This window comes from Vicugna pacos, chromosome 25, assembly GCF_048564905.1.
Source record: "Vicugna pacos chromosome 25, VicPac4, whole genome shotgun sequence".
NCBI classification, from domain to species: domain Eukaryota; kingdom Metazoa; phylum Chordata; class Mammalia; order Artiodactyla; family Camelidae; genus Vicugna; species Vicugna pacos.
In genome coordinates this window covers 26847322-26868700 of record NC_133011.1, presented here as the reverse complement: position 1 = coordinate 26868700, position 21379 = coordinate 26847322, and the positions used below count along the sequence as shown (strand labels likewise).

Below are 21379 nucleotides of genomic sequence, written 5' to 3'. Positions count from 1 at the left end.
ATCAAGAGCTGGCTATAGTAGTGATGATCTGGAAAAATCAGGTGTGTCAGCTCCTTGCTTTCTATCTTTCACCTCCCTGGAGTCATAAATGATATCTCTTCTTTACGAATTTCCTGTGTTCAGTGATTGGGTACCCTTGCACAGAACTTATCTCCACACTGAGCACCACACGTCAGATTACTCTGTTTCTTCTGAACTTTGAGCTTCAACGGCCGGGGGTGGGAGAGGAAGGGAGGGAGGGAGACCGTCACTGATCAAGGGTTCTGGGAGGGGGTAGTGACACAAAGCCAACACGGAGATGTGGCAGGGAAGACCTGGCCCTGAGAAGTCTGGGGCTGGGAAAAGGAGGCAGTGAACTAGAAAGCACAAATTAGACACTAAAGACAAAATAATAGAGAATGGTCAAAGTGTTTGCTGTTAACTTACATTTTCTTGCCTCCTGCCCCATTCCACTGTCAGCACTGGAGGGCAGTTCTGTCTTATGTGCCACTGTATCTCCAGCACCCATTATCCCACCTGGCACACAACAGACTCCAGTCTCTTTGGCCATCTTTCATTTCCCGCAACTTGAAAAGCTCTTTCCTATTTCTGAACCTTAGCACAAACTAAGAACACTTTCTCTTTTCAAATGATGATCTCCATCTCATCCTTTGATTCACAGCTTAAATGTTAGCTCCTTGAAGAGCTCTATCCCTATTTAAAGTAAATTTTACACACTCTTGTGCACACGTGCGTGCGCGTACACATGTTAGCCTCCATCACAGCATCCTGTTTGGTTTCTTCCCAGCCCATACAACAATCTGTCATGCGTTGTTCTTTGTGTATCTCCTCCACTTGGCTGTATGTTCTAGGAAGAGAAAATTCATAACCGTTTTGTTCACTGTTGTAGTCCCAGCAATAGACCATCCAAGACACTCGACAGATAAAGGTTAAAGAACAAAAAGAATGAAAATATGTAACCAGAATGTAAAAAATCTATATGAATTTTCATACTACAATTACATGGGAATGTAGCATAAAATAAGGATGGCATCTCAGACCAGAAGAGGAAAGATGAATTAATTAATAACGACCTAGGATCGATTGAATAACCAAAACTAAAGCGGAATCCATTCCTTCCTTATTCTACATCAAAATCAATTCCAAATGAATCAAAGATGTAAGCCTCGAAAAATGAGTCATTAAAAAAACTTGAAGAAAATGTATAAGAAGTCTTAATCATCTTAATGCAGAGACTTTTTCTAAGCAAGCCAAAGAAGAAAAGATTGGCATATTTAAATACATAAAAACTAAAACTTTCTTCACACGCACATACACACTCAAAACATAAACAGAGACAAAAGATAAATTGGAGGATTATCATCGCTACATTTCACAGGGACCTAGATTTTATGATAAATATTGTTACAAGTAAATAACGAAAAAACTAATAACTCAAAATAAAAATGAAGGACATAAGCAGACTGCAGCAAAATTAATACAAATGACTTTTAAGGAATGAGGTATATAATTTTAAAACTATCAATGAAAAAGAATATAAACTAAACAGTGAGATGATCATTTTTTATCTTTGAAACTGGCAAAAGTGAAAAAGTCTGATAGTCTTTATAGTGTTGGCCAGTATGCGGGGACAGGAGCACTGTAGGCAGGTATACACTTTGTCTTTCGAAAGTCAGCCTTGTGGGTCAGCTGGTCTTTGAAAGTCATTCAGCATTTTTTCGTCTGTGTGTAGGGCAACCTGGTAACATTTCTCGGAATTTTAATGCGCATACTGTGGCCAGCAATTGCATTCTAAGATTTTATATCTACAGATAAACATGCACACATATGCAAAGATGCATAAATGAAGATATTCATGCAAAAGACCAAAAGAACCTAAATGACCTTGCATAGTGAACTGGTTAGGTAAGGTCTGGTTCATACCCATAGTAGACTACCTCACGGCCACTGAGAAAGAAATGCGTCAATGTCTTGTATCTACTTGGTATATGAAATACTCAGGTGCTGAATAGAATGCAATGTACAAACCCATTTGTTGAGGGAAAAAAAAAAAGCCAGAAATAAACAGACAACCCCATAAACAGAGAGACAGATAAACATGGCTCTGTATGCTTACCATTTCTGGAAGGACTCACTTAAACATCAGGGGGAAGGGACTGAGAGCTCTGTAGGCTTACTTTTTATGGTACCTTTTCATATTATTAGGGGGAAAAAAATGTACCATCTGCACACATCCCTTTTTAAATTTAAAAACTAGCTATATTATAAAAATGATGTTAGCATAACTCAGTGTAGCCTTCAAAAAGATTCTCTGTCATAATTATAGTGATGTTAGTAAAATAAGAAGACTGTTCAATCTTGTTTGGTTAATGCTTTTATCATTCCAAGGTACAAAATTTTAAATGAACACCTAAAATTAAAAAAGAACACAAAGAATAACTTTAATAATCCAGGAATGAGACAGGTTTAGTCCTTTATTTGGGAAGAAGATATTCAACTTTAAAGGCCTACACCTGATTTATTAATAAATATTTTATTTTTAAAAGATGGCCAACCAAGGCAGGTAGGGCAGGTTAAGATCATTTGTAGCTGGGGCCGTGCCCTACCCATCCCCAACAACATATTCAAATTCAATGCCAAAAGTTACTTATTAAACTCAAGAGATATTATGCCCTGGGAAACCCATTATAAACCTGGCCTGTAGAAGAATTGATCTCTTAATGAAATACAGAACAACCGTCTCTGAAAAAAACGAAAATGGGCAATCGGCATGTAAGTATTTATTGCTTTTGGGAATCAAACCAAGTTCTAATTTCGCTTAGCATGCGGAGAAATTTAAACTATGAAATCATGATTGATATTTACCATTGTGATCACCCCTAATTGTTGGTTTTCAGCACAGCATACCACGCTTTTAAAATGCATTTGGAATATATTTTTTCTCCATTAGTCAGAACTCTCTTAGGAGGAGCTAAAGGGAAGTGTTTAAAACAAGGTAGTAAACAGGGCCTTGCAGAGAGCAGGTGGTTAAAATGGTATTTGAGGAATGTATAACTAAAAGCTGTTAGTCTCTAGCAAAGCTGCACAAAGCTTCCTTAACTGTGTCCATCAGTGTCTTGGGAATACAGGTTCACAAAGGTAACAGTATCCCTATAAGCCCATATAACTTGGATTGAAAGGTAAAAATACCCCAGTATTTTTTCTAAACAGCATCAACCATCAGATATTTGTAAATATTCATGGAATGGATTTCATATTTTCCTTTTCTTCTGAAATGTCTAGGCTCATGTGAATAGCATGTCTATAAATGATTAACGGCTAAAAAACTGCCCAAAATACTACCATTCAGAACCAACTATGCACAAGGCAGGTCAGAGTTAAATCTTGAATTTTTTTAACAGCAAAAACAGGTATACCTAAAGCTTTTGCAAGAATAGTTTTAATAAGGTTTTGTAGTACCTACTGTTGCTTCCCATGGCAAGAAGGATTTATTGTCTGTTCACTAGGATCGTAGAGAATAAAACTCCAAAGATTTTCTGTAAACTAGAACTTTGTTTATAAGGTTTTCTCCTTTGCTGTAAATTAAACTTGTACACAGATGGTTGCAAACCTACAAGCATCTTCTTCGGAGAGGCGTTATTTTTTAAAATCATCTGTAAATAGCATTTTCAGACTAGCCAAGGAATCCACTTAGATTCTCTTTCAGAGACACTGAAACCCACTTTTACAATACTTTTGATTGATGCAGAGGACCTCAGGAAAAATCACTGGCCCCGCCTCAGCAGTTTAAGGAGGATGTTTTCATCCCTTGAAAGTCAACCCCATGGGGCAGCTGGCTTGTGTGAGTGGTCTAGCATTTTTATGTATTTCTTTTTTGAATCTTCAGAGCCAGTCTTACTCCCTGCCAGAAGGCAGTCAACAGTTGCCCAAAGGGCCTGCCCAACCCTCGGCAGCCGTGCAGCCTCGCAGCCACCCGTCAGGGAGGGGAGAACCAGAGTCCCATCAGCCAGTAAGCACTTTATTTTCCCTCCAAATCAATCGTATCAAAGGGCTTTCTCATGGGACCCATATTACTCACAAATGACTTGTCATACTGGACCCTTCACAATCCTCTGATCCCATCAGGGATTGCTTCCAAGCAGGGAAATTTTTTTTTTCCCTAGAAAATGTTACAATAATTGCAGCTAAGGTAAAAATGTAACCTCGGAACTCAGCTTCTCTTCCCAACAACGTTCCCTTAAGGATGCCCTGCAACAGAGTACATGATACCACACTATGCCTCTGTGACACTGTAGGAAATACAACTGGAATTTAAACATGTGCACAAGGCGTGGACATGCCCTCAGACTGTGTTTCTAAATAAGTAAATGTAAAACCTTTTTAAAGGACAAAGAGTGGTCCCAGTCGCGACAAATTATTTGCATTAGAAAGTGACTTGAATATGCACAAACTTAAAACTCCCAAGCTCATAGTTTTAAAGCAACTACAAAACCAAAGCAAATTTACAAACTAAATGCTAGTACAATACAAGTCAATGATGTGCGAAAAGTATGTTATTGATGTAGTGTAATAGATAATGAGATTGCTGAGATTAAATGCTGTGCTCAGTGTAAAACGGTGCTGATTGCTATAATGTGAGGGTTTTTGAGTTGCAGAATGTCTAAGATATGATGTGGTGTGTGACTTCCTGGTTCTTCTATCATATTTCTCTATCCAAACAACTGAGAACCTTTTGTTTGTAAGACTTCCTGTAATACAGTTGGGCCTTCTCTTGGCTAAAATGTATGCTTTTTATATTAAACCTCCCTCTGTTCTCTGTTCTTTTATCATTAGCTTGCAACAATTAAAGTATGGCTATTTGGCATTGAACACAAATGCAGGCATCCTGATTATGCAATACATTTCATACCAGCTTTTACATATTAGTTATTATCAGCATTAAATACACTATAGAAAAAGCCTACTAGGAAAGTTGTGAATCCCCAAGAGTATGTCCACAGACCAGTGTCCACAGATAGCTGTTTGACAAACATTGCTCTAAAGCCACGAGAATGTTGGCCAAGAAATTACATTTTCCAAGGTACTGTGATAGGGAATCCTAGCCAAACAGAAAATTACTTTTTTGCTTTGTGCTTTCCTCCGATCCTTTTGCCATCGTTCATGATTTCTTTTGAACTGAAGACATAGTGTTTGCGACCAGCCTGTTTGGAGCAGTAATCATTGATCCTGGGATATTATCATTTGCTAAAGCATGCAGCGTTCAAAGAGTTTGCTTAGCCTGGAGGACATGTCCCTGTGCCCAGTGAGCTTTGTGCGTAGACAGAAAAATAAGATCCACAGGAAAATCTGCTTGGGTTTAGCTAGATTACTCTGCTATGCTACCGTGTGAGTTCTTTTCAAGAGACTCGCTATCTAGAGGAAAATAGAATACTGACACATAGAGTGAGATGACTTTGTCATAGAGTGTTGCCGAAGGGTGTGGACAGAGTAATAGACAAGGAGCGAGATTTAGGGAAGCCATTGATAAATGTGGAAATAATCACAAACTTAGAAGGACTATGGATTTCCAGAAATTTTTTTTAGACGCATGAAGAGGCGCTAGAAAGGACTCCTACCTTGATACTTAAAGTGTGGATCCTGGTCTAGGAGCAACAGCCACGTGGCCCAGGTGCTTAATTAGAAATGCAGAATCTCAGTAGACCTACTGAATCAGAATTTATAGTTTAACAAGACCCTCAGGTGATTTTTATACATGTTAAAGTCTGAGAAGCACTGGACGGGGGAGCAAGTCCTTAAACGTGGCTGGACATTGGAGTCACCTGGGGAGTTCTTAAAACCACTGAGGCCCGAGTCCCACCCGCCAAGAGTCTGACTTAATCGGTCTGGTGGTTGGCCTGGGCACTGGGATTTCTAAATGCTCCCCCAGGCAATGCTAATGAGCGCAGAGTTTGAGAAACAGTGAACTGGAGCACAGCACGATCCTTACAAGAACAGGGTCGTCAGGAGTGCCGGTAAATGAAAACCAACTTGTAAATCTTAGAACACCTGCTCAGCGATCTGCCACGGTGTTTGTGAACATGCCACATTTACGACATGCCAATATTTAGCTAACACAAACATTGTCTGAAATGGAGAATAGTTTGGGACCAGCAGCAGGTGAACGCCAGGCACGTTCAGATGAAGGTGGATCAGGAACACCTGGGAGCTACACGACAGGTGGGGACTAGGTCCAGATTCCTGAGAAAAGAAGGGAGGCTCTAGAGACAGGAGAGAATGTGACTGGGAATTCGGGACAAAAATAAGTCTGACTTTAACCAAGAGTGTGCATTCAACTGCGATCCCCCAAATAAAAGAATCACAGTGAAGCCTGAGCAGAAACCAGCCTAGACTGAGCAGTAATACCCCTCCTATCAGGAAATCTTTCATCCCAGGAAGTTAGTCCTTCAGATCACCATCAGGCATATAAGAGGAAACAAAAAGGGCCTCTGATGTCAAAAAGTGACATGCACTGAGGCACACCTTCTTTACTGAATGATAACTCTCCCGCTCAAAGTCTAGCTACATTTTAGGCACAATTACACAATCTGGGCTTTGGAGGTTTCTTGGCTATAGTAGATTAAAAGCAGTCATTCCAAAGAGGTGGGAAAAAAGGCTCCCAAGGACAAGTACACTGACAGAGGGAAGAGCAGGCAAACTGAAAACTTGACACAAGAACCCCAAAGCTGTAGGAGCCTGTGGTCACTTAGCATAGGGGGCGGGGCAATCCAGTGCATCCCAGTGCACGCGCGGGGATCTCTGCTCTACCGCACAGCAACATAAGCTAAAAGTGCCAGTGATGATGGGCACAACTGGAGGTTTAAAGGGCGCCTTCTGAAGTTATGATGCTAATAACATTTTCCAAGTGCTTGCTAGACTATGCGCAGTTCTGAGAGCTGTGGTCCGTGAAATTTGAGCCCTTCGCTCTACAAAGCATTGTATGTATGTATGTCATTTAGTCCTCACAACAGTTCCACGAGGGAAGTATTATTATTATTGTTCCCCTTTTAAATATGGGGACAGTGAAGCAAATAGAGGTTAGGCAATTTGTCCCAGGTTGTACATCCAGTAAGAGGTGACGCATGCATTTGGGTTTGGGTAGAAGTTCTTTCCAGAACATCTTGGGCTCATATTATACCAACTAGAAGCTCCCCTATTGGGATTTCTACAACTATTGAACCAGATCACCACCTCATCTCTTTATCCACATCCCTGAGCTTCCTCTTTCTCTTTCTGTCTCCAAGCCAGATTAGAACCACGTCCTCAGTGCTCCCATAATGCTCTGTGTATAACACCATCACTCCTCTACCACGTAATTTTAGAACTGTTTATACACTTACCCTGCACTGGACTGATGGCTCCCTGGGGGTAGGATGGTGTCTTGTTCATCTTTTCATCCCCGTTACCTACACAATGCCTGCCACATAGCAAATGCACAAAGTTTGATGAATTCATCAATTCATGACATTTTCTAAATGAGCTTTAATCAAACCAATGTTTTGCTCAGTTGGAGTCCCAAGCCCTGTAACAATCACACCCCACGACCAATGTGGGGGTCAGATCCCAGCATCTGTGTTTTTTAAAACTCCCCAAGTGATGCTAGTGAAGAACTGCAGGTCTAATATCAGATATTCCTCTAATGCAAGGGTTCCCAAATGGCCCCCAGACCAGCACCATTGGTAACCCCTAGGACCATGTTAGGAATGCAAATGATTGGCCCTGCACCCCCAGATCTACTGAATCAGAAACTCTGGGGGTGGCGCCCAGCAATTGCCACTGAACAAGCCCTCCAGGTGGTCCTGATGTTCATTCGTGTTTGAGAAAAAGTGTTGAAGCAAAAGTTTCTCACGGGCCTCGCTAGAGCAGTGCCCCAGGTCTGACTATGAATCTCTCTGCCTGTGAAGATGCCCCGATGATGGCATTTAAAGCCTTCTTTAGCCCCATGTCCTCCTCCCGGGCCTCTTACACCACGTGCAACCAGAGAACTACCCCATTCTGCTCCCTCCACCGCCCATACCAGGCTGCACTCTCTCCCACCTCCCACCTTAGGGCTGCACAGTGAACTAGCAATGACGAGAGGCCCCCTACCCCCTGAGAGGCAGGAGGACACTCTCCATCCTCTCAGTCAGCTCAACATACTCTTTAAGAGAAACTACCTTGATCCAGGTCCTGTTTGAGGCTCTGTAGATAAAAAGAGGGATAAGAGAAACACCTACAGTCCACGTCCTCAAAATAGCTCACAGTCTAATCAGGGAGGCAAACAAATAAATAATTTACATATGTGTGATGGATACACTAACAGAAACGTGCTCATCGTAACCAAGTTCTGAAGTTGGACAGAGGAGGGAGTGATGCTGGGTGGGAGAAATGGGTAGAGGAGGGTTTCTAAAGTAGAGAAAGGCATCCTTTGTCGTGCAGGAGCACAGAGAGGTACAGGAAGGTGGGAGTGGCTGGTAAGTCACCCTCTAGCCCTGCCAAAGCCCTTAGTGCCTCGTCCAGAAATCCTCTCCTCTAGGCTGGGAGCTCCTGCAGGGCAGACACCACGTCTTTCTCGTTGCTGTAGCTCTGGGGCTTGACATGTAGCAGGTGCCCCATTCATATTTTTGATATAAAGATCAATAAACAGGGAGCAGAGACAGGAGACAAGGCTAGACAGGTGCACAGGGATGACCCAAAGGCTCTTGTATGTCATGTGAAGCGTATTGGTTTCCTAGGGCTGCTGGGCAAACTAGCACAAGCTGGAAGGCTCAACACGATGGACATTTATTCTCTCAAAGTTCTGGAGTCTTGGAGTTGGAAATCAAGGTGTTGCAGGGCCACATTCCCTCTGACGGCTCCAGGGAAGAATCCTTTCTTGCCTCTTTCAGATTCTGGTGGCCCCAGCGCATTGCATTCCTTGGCTCAGGGCAGGATAACCCTAATCTCTGCCTGCCATCTCGTGGAGGACCTTCTTCCCTACCTGTGTCTCTCTGTTTTCTCCTCTTCTTCTTCTTCTTTCTTTATTCCTTTTCATTTACAGGTTTATTTGCTTTTTTTTTTTAATTGAAGTAAGGACCCCAGTCATTGGATTTAGGACCCTTTCTAAGACCAGAATGATCTCATCTTGAGATCCTTAACTAGTTACACCTGGGAAGACTCTATTTCCAAATAAGGCCACATTCGGAGGTTCTGAGTAACATGAATTTGGGGGACACTATTCAACCCATGATGCCAGGGAAACTGGGTTTTATTACCCGAGGCTAGTAACTGTTTTTAAACTTTGCATATCAGATTCCTTTGGAAGGCTTGTTTAAGCAGAAAGCTGGGCCCCATCCTGATTCAGTGGACACTCGATGAAAGGGCCTGAGAATGTGCATTTCTGACAAGTTCCTGGTGGTGCTGATGCTGCTGGTCTGGGCCCCACACTTTGAGAAGCACTATCTTAGGTAATAGAGAAGCCCCAGTCGATCTCAGACAAGGGGGTGATGAGATCAGAGCTGCACTTTGGATGGACCATGCTGGAAGCTGGAGGACAAAGGTCTGGAGAGAAACATGACCAAAGGCAAGGCAAGCAATTGAAAGGCAGCAGCCCTGGAGAAAGATGAGGAATCCCTGCCCCCAACGAAAACAGTGACACTGGAATTGGGAAGAAGAGGACAGATGGAGGGTCAAAGCAAGATAGCTGGCTGAGTGGTGGGAGGCGGGAGGTGAAGGGTAAGGAGGACTACAGAGCGACTCCCAGGTCCCTGGCCAGGCAAAACGGAGGTCTGCAAGGTGAGAGGATGAGTTTGGTTTGAGGATCTGTTGAGTCTGAGGTATCTGTGGTTCACCTGGGTACAATGCCCAGCAGGTAACTGGATCTGAGACTCAAGAGAGAAGTCTGGGATTGAGGTCATCTGGGAGTATAAATTCAGTTTTTGTTTGTTCTGTCTTTAAGTTAGTGTATATTTGTTAGACTACTGGACAAACAGTGGCTTTTGTCACTGCAAGCACAGGGTCACAAGCAAGAAGGAAGGGGATGGAGAAACAGTGTCTTTCTCCTCCTGAACCACTCTCCTATCAGTGAGGAAAACCCTTCGGGAACACCCCAAGCAGACATCCCTTTCTATGTCACTGGCCACAACTGGTCAAAAGCCCATCCTAGACCAATCCCTGGCAAAGGTGAGGAGGACAGGGATGGATCATGACTCCTCCCCAGAGTTGCAGGCGTCATCTCGTCAGCTAGTGTTCACTCTCTCTCTCTCTCTCTCCTTTCTACATCTTGGCCTCATTCTCTTCTACTGAAAATGAACTTTTTCTTTGCATTGGTGTGGGAGGCAAAAGGAGTTGATGAGAGGGAGACCTGGCCACAGATCATTCAGGCACCACAGAGCATTCCCTGCCCTCATGTCACTCCAGATTAATGACACCAACGAAAAGAGTTTCTTTCTCTAAGCATCTATACGTCCAACGTCAGGGAAAAATTCTGACTGGCTTGGGTGTGTATCTACTCCTTGGACAAGCACTGTGGTCAAGGCTGGCCTTACCCATCCTTGGGTTGAGGGACATGGCTTTATCAGTTTTGCTTTCTTATAACCATTATCTTTATTACTACTGTTAAGACGACGACGACTATTGAATGGACTGAGATAGAAAGAGAATGAAGTCTGGAAGATCGGACAGAAAGGCAGTAAAATAATTCACCCTTCCATTGACGGGACTTGGAATGTGGTGGGAGTGGAAGGGAAGATAAAAATGTTAAAAAGAATTTTAAAGAAATAGTAAGTCTGGATCCAAAGAATATTGAAACTCTTTCCAGGTGAAAGAATGGCATTCATTGTTTTGATCCTGGCTAAGATGAAAACTTGCCCAAAGCAAATTGAGCTCTTTCACTTTGTTTCCTTTTCAGCAAATCAGAACTTGTTCACACACTGCTGGGTCTGCCCTACCACACGGCCTACACAGCACTGTTCCTTGCTGCAATGGCTCAGCTCAGCCCCCCAAATTTTCTCTTTCCAGTTCCATCTGCCCACTTAGCATTGACTCTTGAGAATCCCAGAGTACACGAGCTTCCTTTTTTCCTGTAAGCAATGAACCCCAAATTTACACTCTCATTGAAAATCAAAACAAAACAGAACAAAACAAAAAGAAAACAGCTTTTGGCAACAGAAGGAGGAAATGGAGAATTCTTTTCTAATGAGAAAAGTGCTTCATTTTTCATAACTCTTAAAGGCACGGTTCCGTTCATAGTTGACAAATAACTGTCATCTTCCCATAACCACCTTATCCTCCAAGTTCACCTTTGTTGAGGTGATACAGCAGTAATTGGGTATCTGGACGTTTAGCACTCTTCAGAGGTCTCTCACTCCCCAAGCAATCTGTGGACAACTTCAAAGCTGACAGTCATGTCCCCCAGGACACGAAATCTTGTTTTGAGACAGCACATGTTATTCTGCCTCTAGTAGAAGCTCTGAGTTGTCCGGCCCAACATGGTCCTGAAGGGCCCCTAAGAAGGAGTTAACTGGGGCTGCCAGCTGAGGCTGTGATGCAGACAGAGAAGCAGCGGGTGATGACAGGCTTCTCACTTTGGACCAATTCAAACTCTTCCTCCTAGTTATCTTATCCCAGTACTCATCTTTCAGATCTGTCACCTGGGCTCCTCCAAAACAAAATCAAAGAAAGAAAAACACCACGGTCCACTTCTAATTTCCCTTTTATGTAACCACGGCAGTTCCTTCTTTGTGATTGAGGACCTTGCTTTAGTCAATAGCTATGGTTCATTTACCACCAGAAGCTCAGCACCTTTAAAGGTAACATGTTGACAGAGTTGTTACAGCCACTGGGAGAGGGTTGTAGACCCTCAGCACATTTGATTTTGGCACTACTGACACTTGGAGCCAGACCATCCTTCGTTGTGAGGGGCTGTTCTGTGTCCTGAAGGATGTTTAGCAGAATCCCTGGCCTCTAGGACTAGACACCACTAGTATTCCCTTATTTGTGACAACCAAAAGTGTCTCCAGACATTGCCAAATGTCCCCCAGGGAGGCAAAATCGCTCTTGGTTGGTTGAGAACCACTTCATTAGACACAGACCTTAAATGGGAAAGCGAGTCTAGGGGGCAGGAGATGTCCCCACAATGTCTTTATCTGGCTGAGTTTCCACCAGCAATCAGGCATTCCTGCCCCTCTGGCCCAGGCTCTCCTTCCTTGATTGCCTTTCTTATCACAGGGTAAAAGCCAGCTCATCTGGAAGACTGACCCTTGTCCTCCTGTTGCTGACAACAGCAGCTGAGAGGCAGCAGTTTTCCCCCAAAAGGCTGTTGGCTAATTACTAAGTTCTAATGGCCAGAATGAAAAGGACTTCCCTGCAAAAATACCCAGCAGCAAAGCTGCTGAGTAACTGGTTTTCCTGCCTAGATGAACAGGGCTTATCTGGAAAGACATTGACCAAAATAATCATGAGTCAATTTGCTCACCTCTGGGTGTAGCCCCCAAAAAGGCTGTCTCATCTCCTTATCCCAGAGCTCAGGGCATGGTAGAACCATCCCATTGCTTGCACTTCTGAGTATACTGCCAGTACCTTCAGGAACAACAGTGCCCACCACCTCGAAGAGACTTAAGTTCAGATCTCCTTAAGGCCAGGTCCCAACCCCGTAGTCACCTTTGATGGTAAAAATCAGATCAACATATATAACCCAGAAAGCATAGTCTAAGAATGTCTTTCTGGAAAATGACCTACTATACCAATCTTCATTAAAAGGTGTTCTTAAACTACCAACATATAAATAACCCCAAATTTAGGAGGCAGATTTTTTTTTAACCTGAAAATTTTCACTCAATTTTCAGAACATGCAGCATACATAAGTAAGTCACATTGAGATCTGATCCAAGGGAGATTTTTTTCTATTTTCCACCTCATTTGACAAAGATGCAAATATCTGTACCTGTTTAGAATGATGGCCAAACCTTTAGTGGTCATACCCGTGACTTTAAAACGGCATCTCTGAAAGGATGGCTCAACAGCAAAAAGCAGCAACCTGAGTTTCCAGCACACTTCAAAGGTTTAGCCTGGCTCAAGCTTCCTAACTCACTTTCCTAGCTGTCTGGTCTACCTCCTTGGTTAATAGACCTTGAAAGCAGATCCAAGTGGGAAGAGGATCTGGTAATGGAGGAATCAGCTTTGCTGTTAGAGTGACCATGGTGAGTCCTAATTAAAATGGAAGAATAACTATATGGTGAAATAACCAAATATTCTGTTAAGATTGAAGCTATGCTTAATATACACAACAGAGTACACTATAAAATATATTTTTTTCTATTTAACAATTTAACTTTTTGCTCTGACAAGCATTTAAGTGGATTTTGATTTAAAACAAACAAAAAAAGCAAGACTTTTTATCAAATTTATTGTTTCAGGGAAACCATGCCTGAGAAGCAATCAACTTAATGAAATAATATGCCACTAATCACCCAAGATTCATGTTTAAAGATGTGAATGACCCCTCTGTTGTGCTTCAAATTGCCCATCAATGTCTACTGAGCATATCTGTGAAAATGTCACCAGGATGTTTTCTGGCTCTGAATTCATGAACTTTAATAGTCCAATACTTTGCATTTATGCTAACTGGTTTCAAAGTACAAATGAGTGACCAGTTAAAGGTAAAAGAACATTGTCCTGAGAGAGAGAGGAGTCCACTTTTTTCCATAAGCAAGTAAGGGACCCTGGGCCTCAGCTTATCTGTAAAATGAGGATTAATTACATTGAATCATGTTTCCCAAACTTCAGACTTTAAGTGTGACCTTCTTGAATGCTGACAAATACATGTGCCATTTGTTCTACTAATAGCTCTATTATCTACTTTCTTGAAATCCACTCATCTTTTTGACACTAATAAAGTTTTATATTAGAAAGAAAGTTTCTATTAGTTCCATAAATGGGAAACCAGTATCAGTTGAAGTAAGTACAGATAACCAAATGGAAGCAAGAAGAGTGCATTAAATTTGAACCAAGTACTATCTCCAAATACCAAGTACTCAGTTTCTGTCACCTGTTTTTGATAAAAAGACCTGTTTGCATGTAATAGAGAAGGGGTTTGCAAAGTACCTATTTGAGGCTTTATGGGACATTCAACCTTTGTTGCAACTACTCAGGCCTGCCTGGTAGTGTGGAAGCAACCACTGATCAAGGGGATGTGGGTGGGTTGGCTATGTTCCAATAAAGCTTTATTTACAAAAACAGGTGATGGGCTGGATTTGGCCCGCAGTCTGCAGTTTGCCAACCCTTGGACTGGAAAAGTGTGAAAGACACACTACTACCAGGCAAAGGCTGACTAATTAGAAGAATCTAGAGAGAATTTTAAAAGTAACTTCTTCCCACTTGGAAATCCAATGGGCTTTAATACCTTCAATGTTCCATGTCATCCTTTTTGGAAAACCTTGGGTTGAATTTCTATCCTAAGAATCTATGATAAACCTCTTCCCTTTATCTTTTGCTCCTTGGATAAAGTCTAGGAGTTCTTACTTGTACAGACCCTCAGTGTATACATATGTATATAAAACCCAGGATTCCCCAGAAAACCCTCAATCTTGGGTAGTCAAACAGTGTTCTCCTCGGCGCTACCCCACCACTGGCAGAAAGTCCTCAATTCTTTCCAAGATGGTCAGGAACAGTTTTGGAGAGGAGATAAGGCTTCAGCAAATTTTCTTAAGTAGATTCATTCTCAATGGTGGGCAACCAAGTGTTTAAAAAAAATGGAGGGGCACACAGCTCCGTGTTACATCTCCAAGCTTCTCTGGCGCTCTGAGGACTCAGGAAAGTAAGGAATCCACTCACAACATCCCTCCTCTCCTTCCCTACCTCACACTGATGGGCCCCTTGCTGATCAGACACATCAGCAGTCATTCTGCATGGACTCTGTCAGGTAGGGTGAAGTGACAAAATACCTGTGAAAGCGTTTGACAGTTTTTCAGGCTGGAAAGCAGTCACCCAAAAGGAGCAAACATCAGAAACTGGCCACCCTGCTGGCCTCTTGCCTTTTCAGTCTTCAAAATGCCTCTGCTAAAATTCAACTCCCTGGCACACTGCGGTCCTTGAACTGCGATCCCCAGGAACTAAGGGCAGGATGTTTTGGGAAAGGGGAACTGGAAGATTTGGGGTCAGATGGGGAGGGGAGGAGGAAGAGTCCTGAGATCCTGTTGGAGAAGGTCAGAGAAGCCAGCATCTCCCTGACCAGCTCCGATCTGCATCATAAAATCTCTCTGCCCAGTACTCTCTTACGTTGCCTTTTTTCCCCAGCTTCATTGAAACATAATTGGCATATAGCATTATGTCAGTTTCAGGTGTACAATGTGTTGACTTGATATCCTTACATACTGCAAAATGATTACCAGCACAGCATTAGCTAGCACCTGCAGCAAGGCACATGGTTACCATTTCTTTTCTGTGGTGAGAACATTTAAGATACTTTCTTAGCAACTTTCAAGTATATACTACAGTATTATTTAACTATAATCACTATGATGTGATTAGATTAGATCACATAAGATCCCCAGAACTTACTCATCTTATAATTGTAAGTTTGTACTCTTTGACCAACCTCTCCCCTTTTCCCCTAGTTCCTGGTAACCACCATTCTCAACTCTGTTTCTATGAGTTTAGCTTTTTTAGATTCCCACATATAAGTGATATCATACAGTATTTGTCTTTCTTTGACTTATTTTAGCTAGCAAAACACCTGCAACCTCCATCCACGTTGTCACAAATAGCAGGATTTCCTTCTTTCTCATGGCTGAATAATATCCCATTATATATGTGATATTAATATTCCATTTTTAATATACATGTGTGTGTATATATATATATATATATATATTATCGCATCCTCTTTATCTTCTTTGACAGACACATATCTTGGCTATCGTGAATGATGCTGCAGTGAATCACATTGTCTTATTTTATCTTCCTGAGATTCTGCTGGGGACAGCAGATATTAGTCCAGTTTACAGAAAAGAAGCAGAAAGCATGATTCCATTTGACTCAGAAGGAATATTGGGAGCAGAATTTGACAATATGCCTCTCCTGCAAACATACTTTGCCCTAGGGAGAGGCTGTCTGTTTTGCCTTGCAAATAGTGATAATGGCCTTCATTTTTTTCATTTCACTTCCTATTGTCTCATCATCAAGAACATTTATTGATCCCAAGGCCATCCAAGTGGTCCTTGGCTTCCCTGGTCAGCAGACAAGTCACAAGTGTCAAGTCTCAACTGGTGTTTCTATAAAAAAAAAAAGTATTCTAAGAGTTGAAATGAGCTTTTCTACTGTGAAAATTTTTTTAATAAATAATTTTGACAGGGACAAAAAAATTGGTTAATGAGAAGTCGATAGTAGAGTTTCTGGACTCAGACGGTGTAGCTTTGAGTTCCATCACGTACTAGCTGTGTGACCTCAGGCAATTAATTAACCTCTCTGTGCTTTGGTTTCCTTATCTGCAAAACAGGAGGTAATAATACCTACTTCATAGAGTTGTTGTGAAGGTTGAGTGAGTTATATGTAAATTGTTTGGACCAGTGCCTGGCACACAGTAAGTGCTTTATATTTGGCTATCATTCTCAGTTTTAAATGTTTATCCCATAAATTTCTCTTAAACACTTAGCTCCTGCTACTGCTTATCTACAAGCACAAAATGTCTTCTGATTTAGGACAAAATTATGTAATCAGCTATTTTAAAGTTGCCACACAAAGCACCATGTCAGGGGCTCCTTCAACACTCAGAAGGAATCAGGTCAAGATGGAAGGAAGTAACAAAAATAACTTTAAGCCCTCACTATATGCGAGCATCCTGCCAAGTGATTTTGATACATAGCCTTATAACAATGCACACGAGATGGATGCTGCTATTACCATCTTTCAGATGGGAAAATCAAGACTTAGAAAGGGATAAGGAGAGAAATAGCATCATGCCAGGTTCAAGCATAGATATCTTGGAGCAGGGGGTTACCAATGTGACCAGAAAGAAGGCTCTTTCCCAAACTGGACCTCAGTTTCCCCAACTCTATGCAAGGCAAGTTTAACCCAAATGGCCAACGTTAACTCAAGGGACAATTAACTAGCAGCGGCTATTGCTGAGTCATTGCCATTGCTGAGAATGCAGGCATGTCTGAGGCTCTCCCCAGCACAGCCTTCATTCTGCTCCTGTTTCATAAGCCCAGGCCCTAGTTCTAATCCCGGCCCTCGTTTTCAGTCTCCTCAGCCCCTTCCTGATTCTAAGTTAGTTCAAACAGCAGTTCTCTTTAGATCAGTGTACAGAGAGCCCTCTGCCCTTTGCCCTCCGGCACTTCCTCAGAGACTTTCTGTCTCAGAGCCTGGATACCAAGCAACCACTTTTAAATATTTACCAAGCAGACTGCAGCAAGCCAAGGCTTCTGGGGATCTGCACTGGGAAGGCAAACAATTAACATGCCACTCCCATTGCATTTTGATAATATTTCAGAGTTTACAAATGACCCTTACAGCCTGACGTCACGCAGCATCCCACCTCCTACGTGCCACCGCCTGAGTGCTTGCTGTAATCCGGCCCTGTGCTGCTGCAACCCGGACATGACTGCATCCAAATCGCACGCCACCCATGAGCTGGGGCACCTCCACTTTGAAGATGAGGCAACAAAGGCTCAGAGAGATGGGTCAGCTTGCCCGTGGTCACACAACCAGCAAGGGGCAAAGCGTAATTGAACCCAGTAGGTCTGACTCCCAAGCCCACACTCTGTCTTTATGTCACATTTAGATCAATCATGTTTGTTCTGCAGCAGCGCTGTGACAGGTCATAGGAAGTGCTCACGTACACAGACCCAGAACACATCATGCTGTAGGCTCTCCCTGGAATATCCTCTCCCCACCTCCAGCCCTGCTTTTCCCTTCTTTTTTTTGCTTACTTATCTTTTCACGAACCAGCACAAATGTCAACTTCCCCATAAACATTCCTCTTTCTCCTCTCAGCTATTTGCAGCCAAAGTGCTTACCATATCATAATGCAGTTGTCGTTGGTCTATTTCCATGTTTATTTCTCTTAGCACAGGGACTACAATTCAGGGATCATTGAGTCCCCCTTACCAGGTGTGGTGGGGGGACTTGCCAGACAAGGGATCTTCAATACTTGTTTGTTGAAAAAGAGGAGGGAAGGAAAAAAGGAGGAGGAAGGAGAAAAGGGAAGAAGAAAAAGGAGAAAGAGAAGGGAGAAGAGGAAGCAGGAAAAAAGGGAGGAATTGTTCAGAGGATGGTGTAATTTGCCTGCTGCGTATTGCTTTTTAGCGAATTCACATGTCTCTCATGCGACAGTATATTCTTATTTTTGCAGTCTTGATACTATTCAAATAGAAGATCGGGTCACCTGACCAGGTCACACCCACTGATGAGTGCAGTGGATTAAACAGGAGCGTACTCAAGCCTGGGTTCTAGAAAGTCTTGGTTACTATATAATGTATAGAGCAACCAATTTGCAAACCATATCCCTCAGCTAACTTTTTCACATACTGCATCCCCAGAGTTTGCTGCGAGCTGGAGGACAATTTCTGGAAATACTCCCTTTCGATCATAAGAGTTAAGCCTTCCGTGAATTGCACTGGGTCAGAAGCCTTTGGTCAGGTGTCTGTTCCTCCACTCCGGTCCTTTCAGAACTTGACACAGAGCCACACTTCCTCCTACAGCCAAGGAGCTGCAGCTGGCACCCCCCGCGTCATGTCGGGGCGCTTACTGTGGTCCGGCACTGTGCTACCGCATCCCAGACATGACTGCATCCAAACGGCATGTGGAGAAGGTGTTTTCAACATTCTTTCTGCCCCGGTGACACTGCTTCCTAGGCTCCCAGAATCTCAGTTTATTTTCTCTGCCTCCTCCCTCCAGAAGAATGGATCATTGGTTTCCTTGTTTTAGAGTCAGGCCCATGGAGACACAGAAAAGTGACATGTAGACATGCTAGAAGGAGGGGAAAAAGTAAGATGGAACGCTCCCCATGTATTCATGCACCAAGCAGTGCCTTTTGTAGAGTCAGGGAGATTTGTTTCATTTTGAGCCTGACGCACCAGCGCGATGGGCAGCAATGCACCAGCACTGTATCTCCAAGGGACCCTCCCTCCCAAGGGGGAGCAAACTATCACGCTGGTCAAAGTGTGATGTCATGGTGTCATCCCAGGTCACCCGGACTCCATACAGCCTGAACTTTTAAAAACCTTTACTGCCCTGGGTCAAATGCATGCCTGGAACTCTGGATGCGAACTGTAGGTGATGAACGAAAAACGGATCCTAAGAGTGCCGTTTACAAGGTGGAAACCTCTCAAGCAGGAAAGAATTTAGAATATTCTGGAAAGGTCATTGGCTGATCTGCCTTCCACAAATATTGTTTACATTTATTGAGCGTGTACTTTCTGCTGGGCTTCATTTTAGATGCTTTGCGTGACGGACTTCATTCACACTCTCACAAGAGACCTATGAAGTAGGTGATACTAATATCTGTATTTTGCCATAAAGAAGCCACAGCACAGACAGGTTCCCAAACTCGCCCAAGGTCACAAACGTAACAAGCAGTCATGCTGGGATTCAAACCCAGTCGGACTAAAGGCTACGCTCTTCAAGTTGACTATTACACCCTCAATAGCTGCCTATTATAAACATGATATTGTCTGGGGCATTATGAGACGGATGATAGATAGATAGATGGATAGATAGATAGATAGATAGATAAAATATCAAGTTTGTATTGCTATTTTAACTTGTCAAGTCAAAATAGGCTTGAAAACCTAAATAGCACTACCAGACAGAAAAAACAAGCCACGGTCCAACGAAGCAGAGGAATGACTGGCATTTCTGAGGCTCCTCTAAATATCTGGCACTAGAAATGTTATCTCCTGTAAGCCTCAGATCTCAGAAGGCAGACACCGCCCCTGTTTCACGGAGGAGGAAATGGTGGCTTAGAGGTTCCGGCCCAAGTTCACCTGGCTGCTAGGGGGCAGGACCACATTCAAACTTGGACCCACGTGGGCTCAAAGCCCAGACTCTCGTAGTCAGTTTTATTAGCCTCTAACATCGTATCTTTCTTCTGTGTCTCCTGAGTGTCAGTGCAAATGCTGTCAAAACAAACAAATCGAAACAAAACAAAAAAAGGAATGTTGCCCCACCTCTGTTATGCCTTGTAGTTGAAAGCAAGTGGAGCATCTGTTTTTCCCATAATCCTTACACGCTCAACCCTCTGTCCCCATCCTGGAATCCCCTGCACCCCCGTTTTGTGTCTGCCTCCTGTTCCTACAGACCTGCTTTCTGTGGAAGTTCTGCTCAGTGGCCTTGAGTTTCAAAAACAAAACCTCCTAATGGGCAAACAAGGCCCGAGGCCCCCAAGTCAGCTGCCTGGCCCACTAACAATGAACAGCCGAGGGGCCACGTCCGCTCCGCACACATTCCTGAGAAGTTCTACCCAGCTCACCAGAACAAGCCAAGGACACCCCGTGCACCAACAATGGGCACCACTGATGAATGCATCCATTGTAGAGGCAGCTCCAGCCACACAGAGGGGAAAATTCCTCCCAGACTGTTTTCTCTTTCTGTCTCTTTTTCTTTCTTAAATCACAGCACATGATTCTTTCCCTCTGACATCAAGTATCCTACTGTTACGAGGAACCAGACGGAATTCTCTTCCGATAAAGAAAGATAATCAACTTGGCCAAGAATCATTCCTCGAAGGAGCCAGGGGGCGGTGAGATTGAAAAAATTCAATCTCAGCATCATCTTTATTCCTCACAGGGTTCAACACTCTCCCACTGCAGCCCCTGGGCATCACTATTATTTTGGATTAAATGATGCTTATTTTTTACTCATTTTTGAGCCTTGGGTAAACAAACTGCATGTGTCCAGAGGGTTCTTTTCCCATCCCTCCACTCGGGGATGTTTGAACTCAGTGATATTTGTATCATGGAGCCATCTTACTAACACCGGGAGGAAATGTCATTTCAGACCCGACAGAGTCAGACAGTCCTGGTTTGAGCCCTGGTTCCCATTCAGCTATTATCTGGCCAAGTGACCTTAAACAAATCTTCTCATGGCTTCAGCAAGCCCTGGCAGCATCCTTGTCCAAATGAGGGAGAAGTCCCTCTAGGGCAGAAGCAGCCCTGCCAGCACAGAGCTTGGCAAGTGTAGCCCCAGTGGTACCCAGCCCCCAGCACCCCCAGGCCAGGGCCCTCAGGCTGGGCATAACCTGAACAGCCATTCATAGAGCCCCTGTCTTTGTTTTGACTTACCATTTATGAAGTGGGATAGATAAGAAGTGTTCCACCAAACTTTTGCACTGATGAGGCTAAAATACCGAACAGTTTATGAATCAACCTGTTAATAGGAGATTTCCTGC

At 43.2% G+C, this 21379-nt stretch overlaps 1 protein-coding gene across 2 annotated transcripts in view; it reads left to right on the top strand.

Moving 5' to 3' along the window:
- The first annotated feature begins 2686 nt into the window (after positions 1-2686).
- The window catches only part of ANXA13 (annexin A13), a 54682-nt gene continuing 35989 nt past the window's right edge, over positions 2687-21379 (top strand). Inside the window, exons 1-2 of one of the 2 annotated variants that reach the window (XM_006211405.4) lie at positions 2758-2772; positions 3887-4009. In XM_006211405.4, coding sequence (XP_006211467.1) covers positions 2758-2772; positions 3887-4009 — 138 coding nt within the window. Of the gene's footprint in view, positions 2773-3886; positions 4010-21379 lie in introns of both variants that reach the window. The other variant, XM_006211406.4, reaches the window with a different exon arrangement.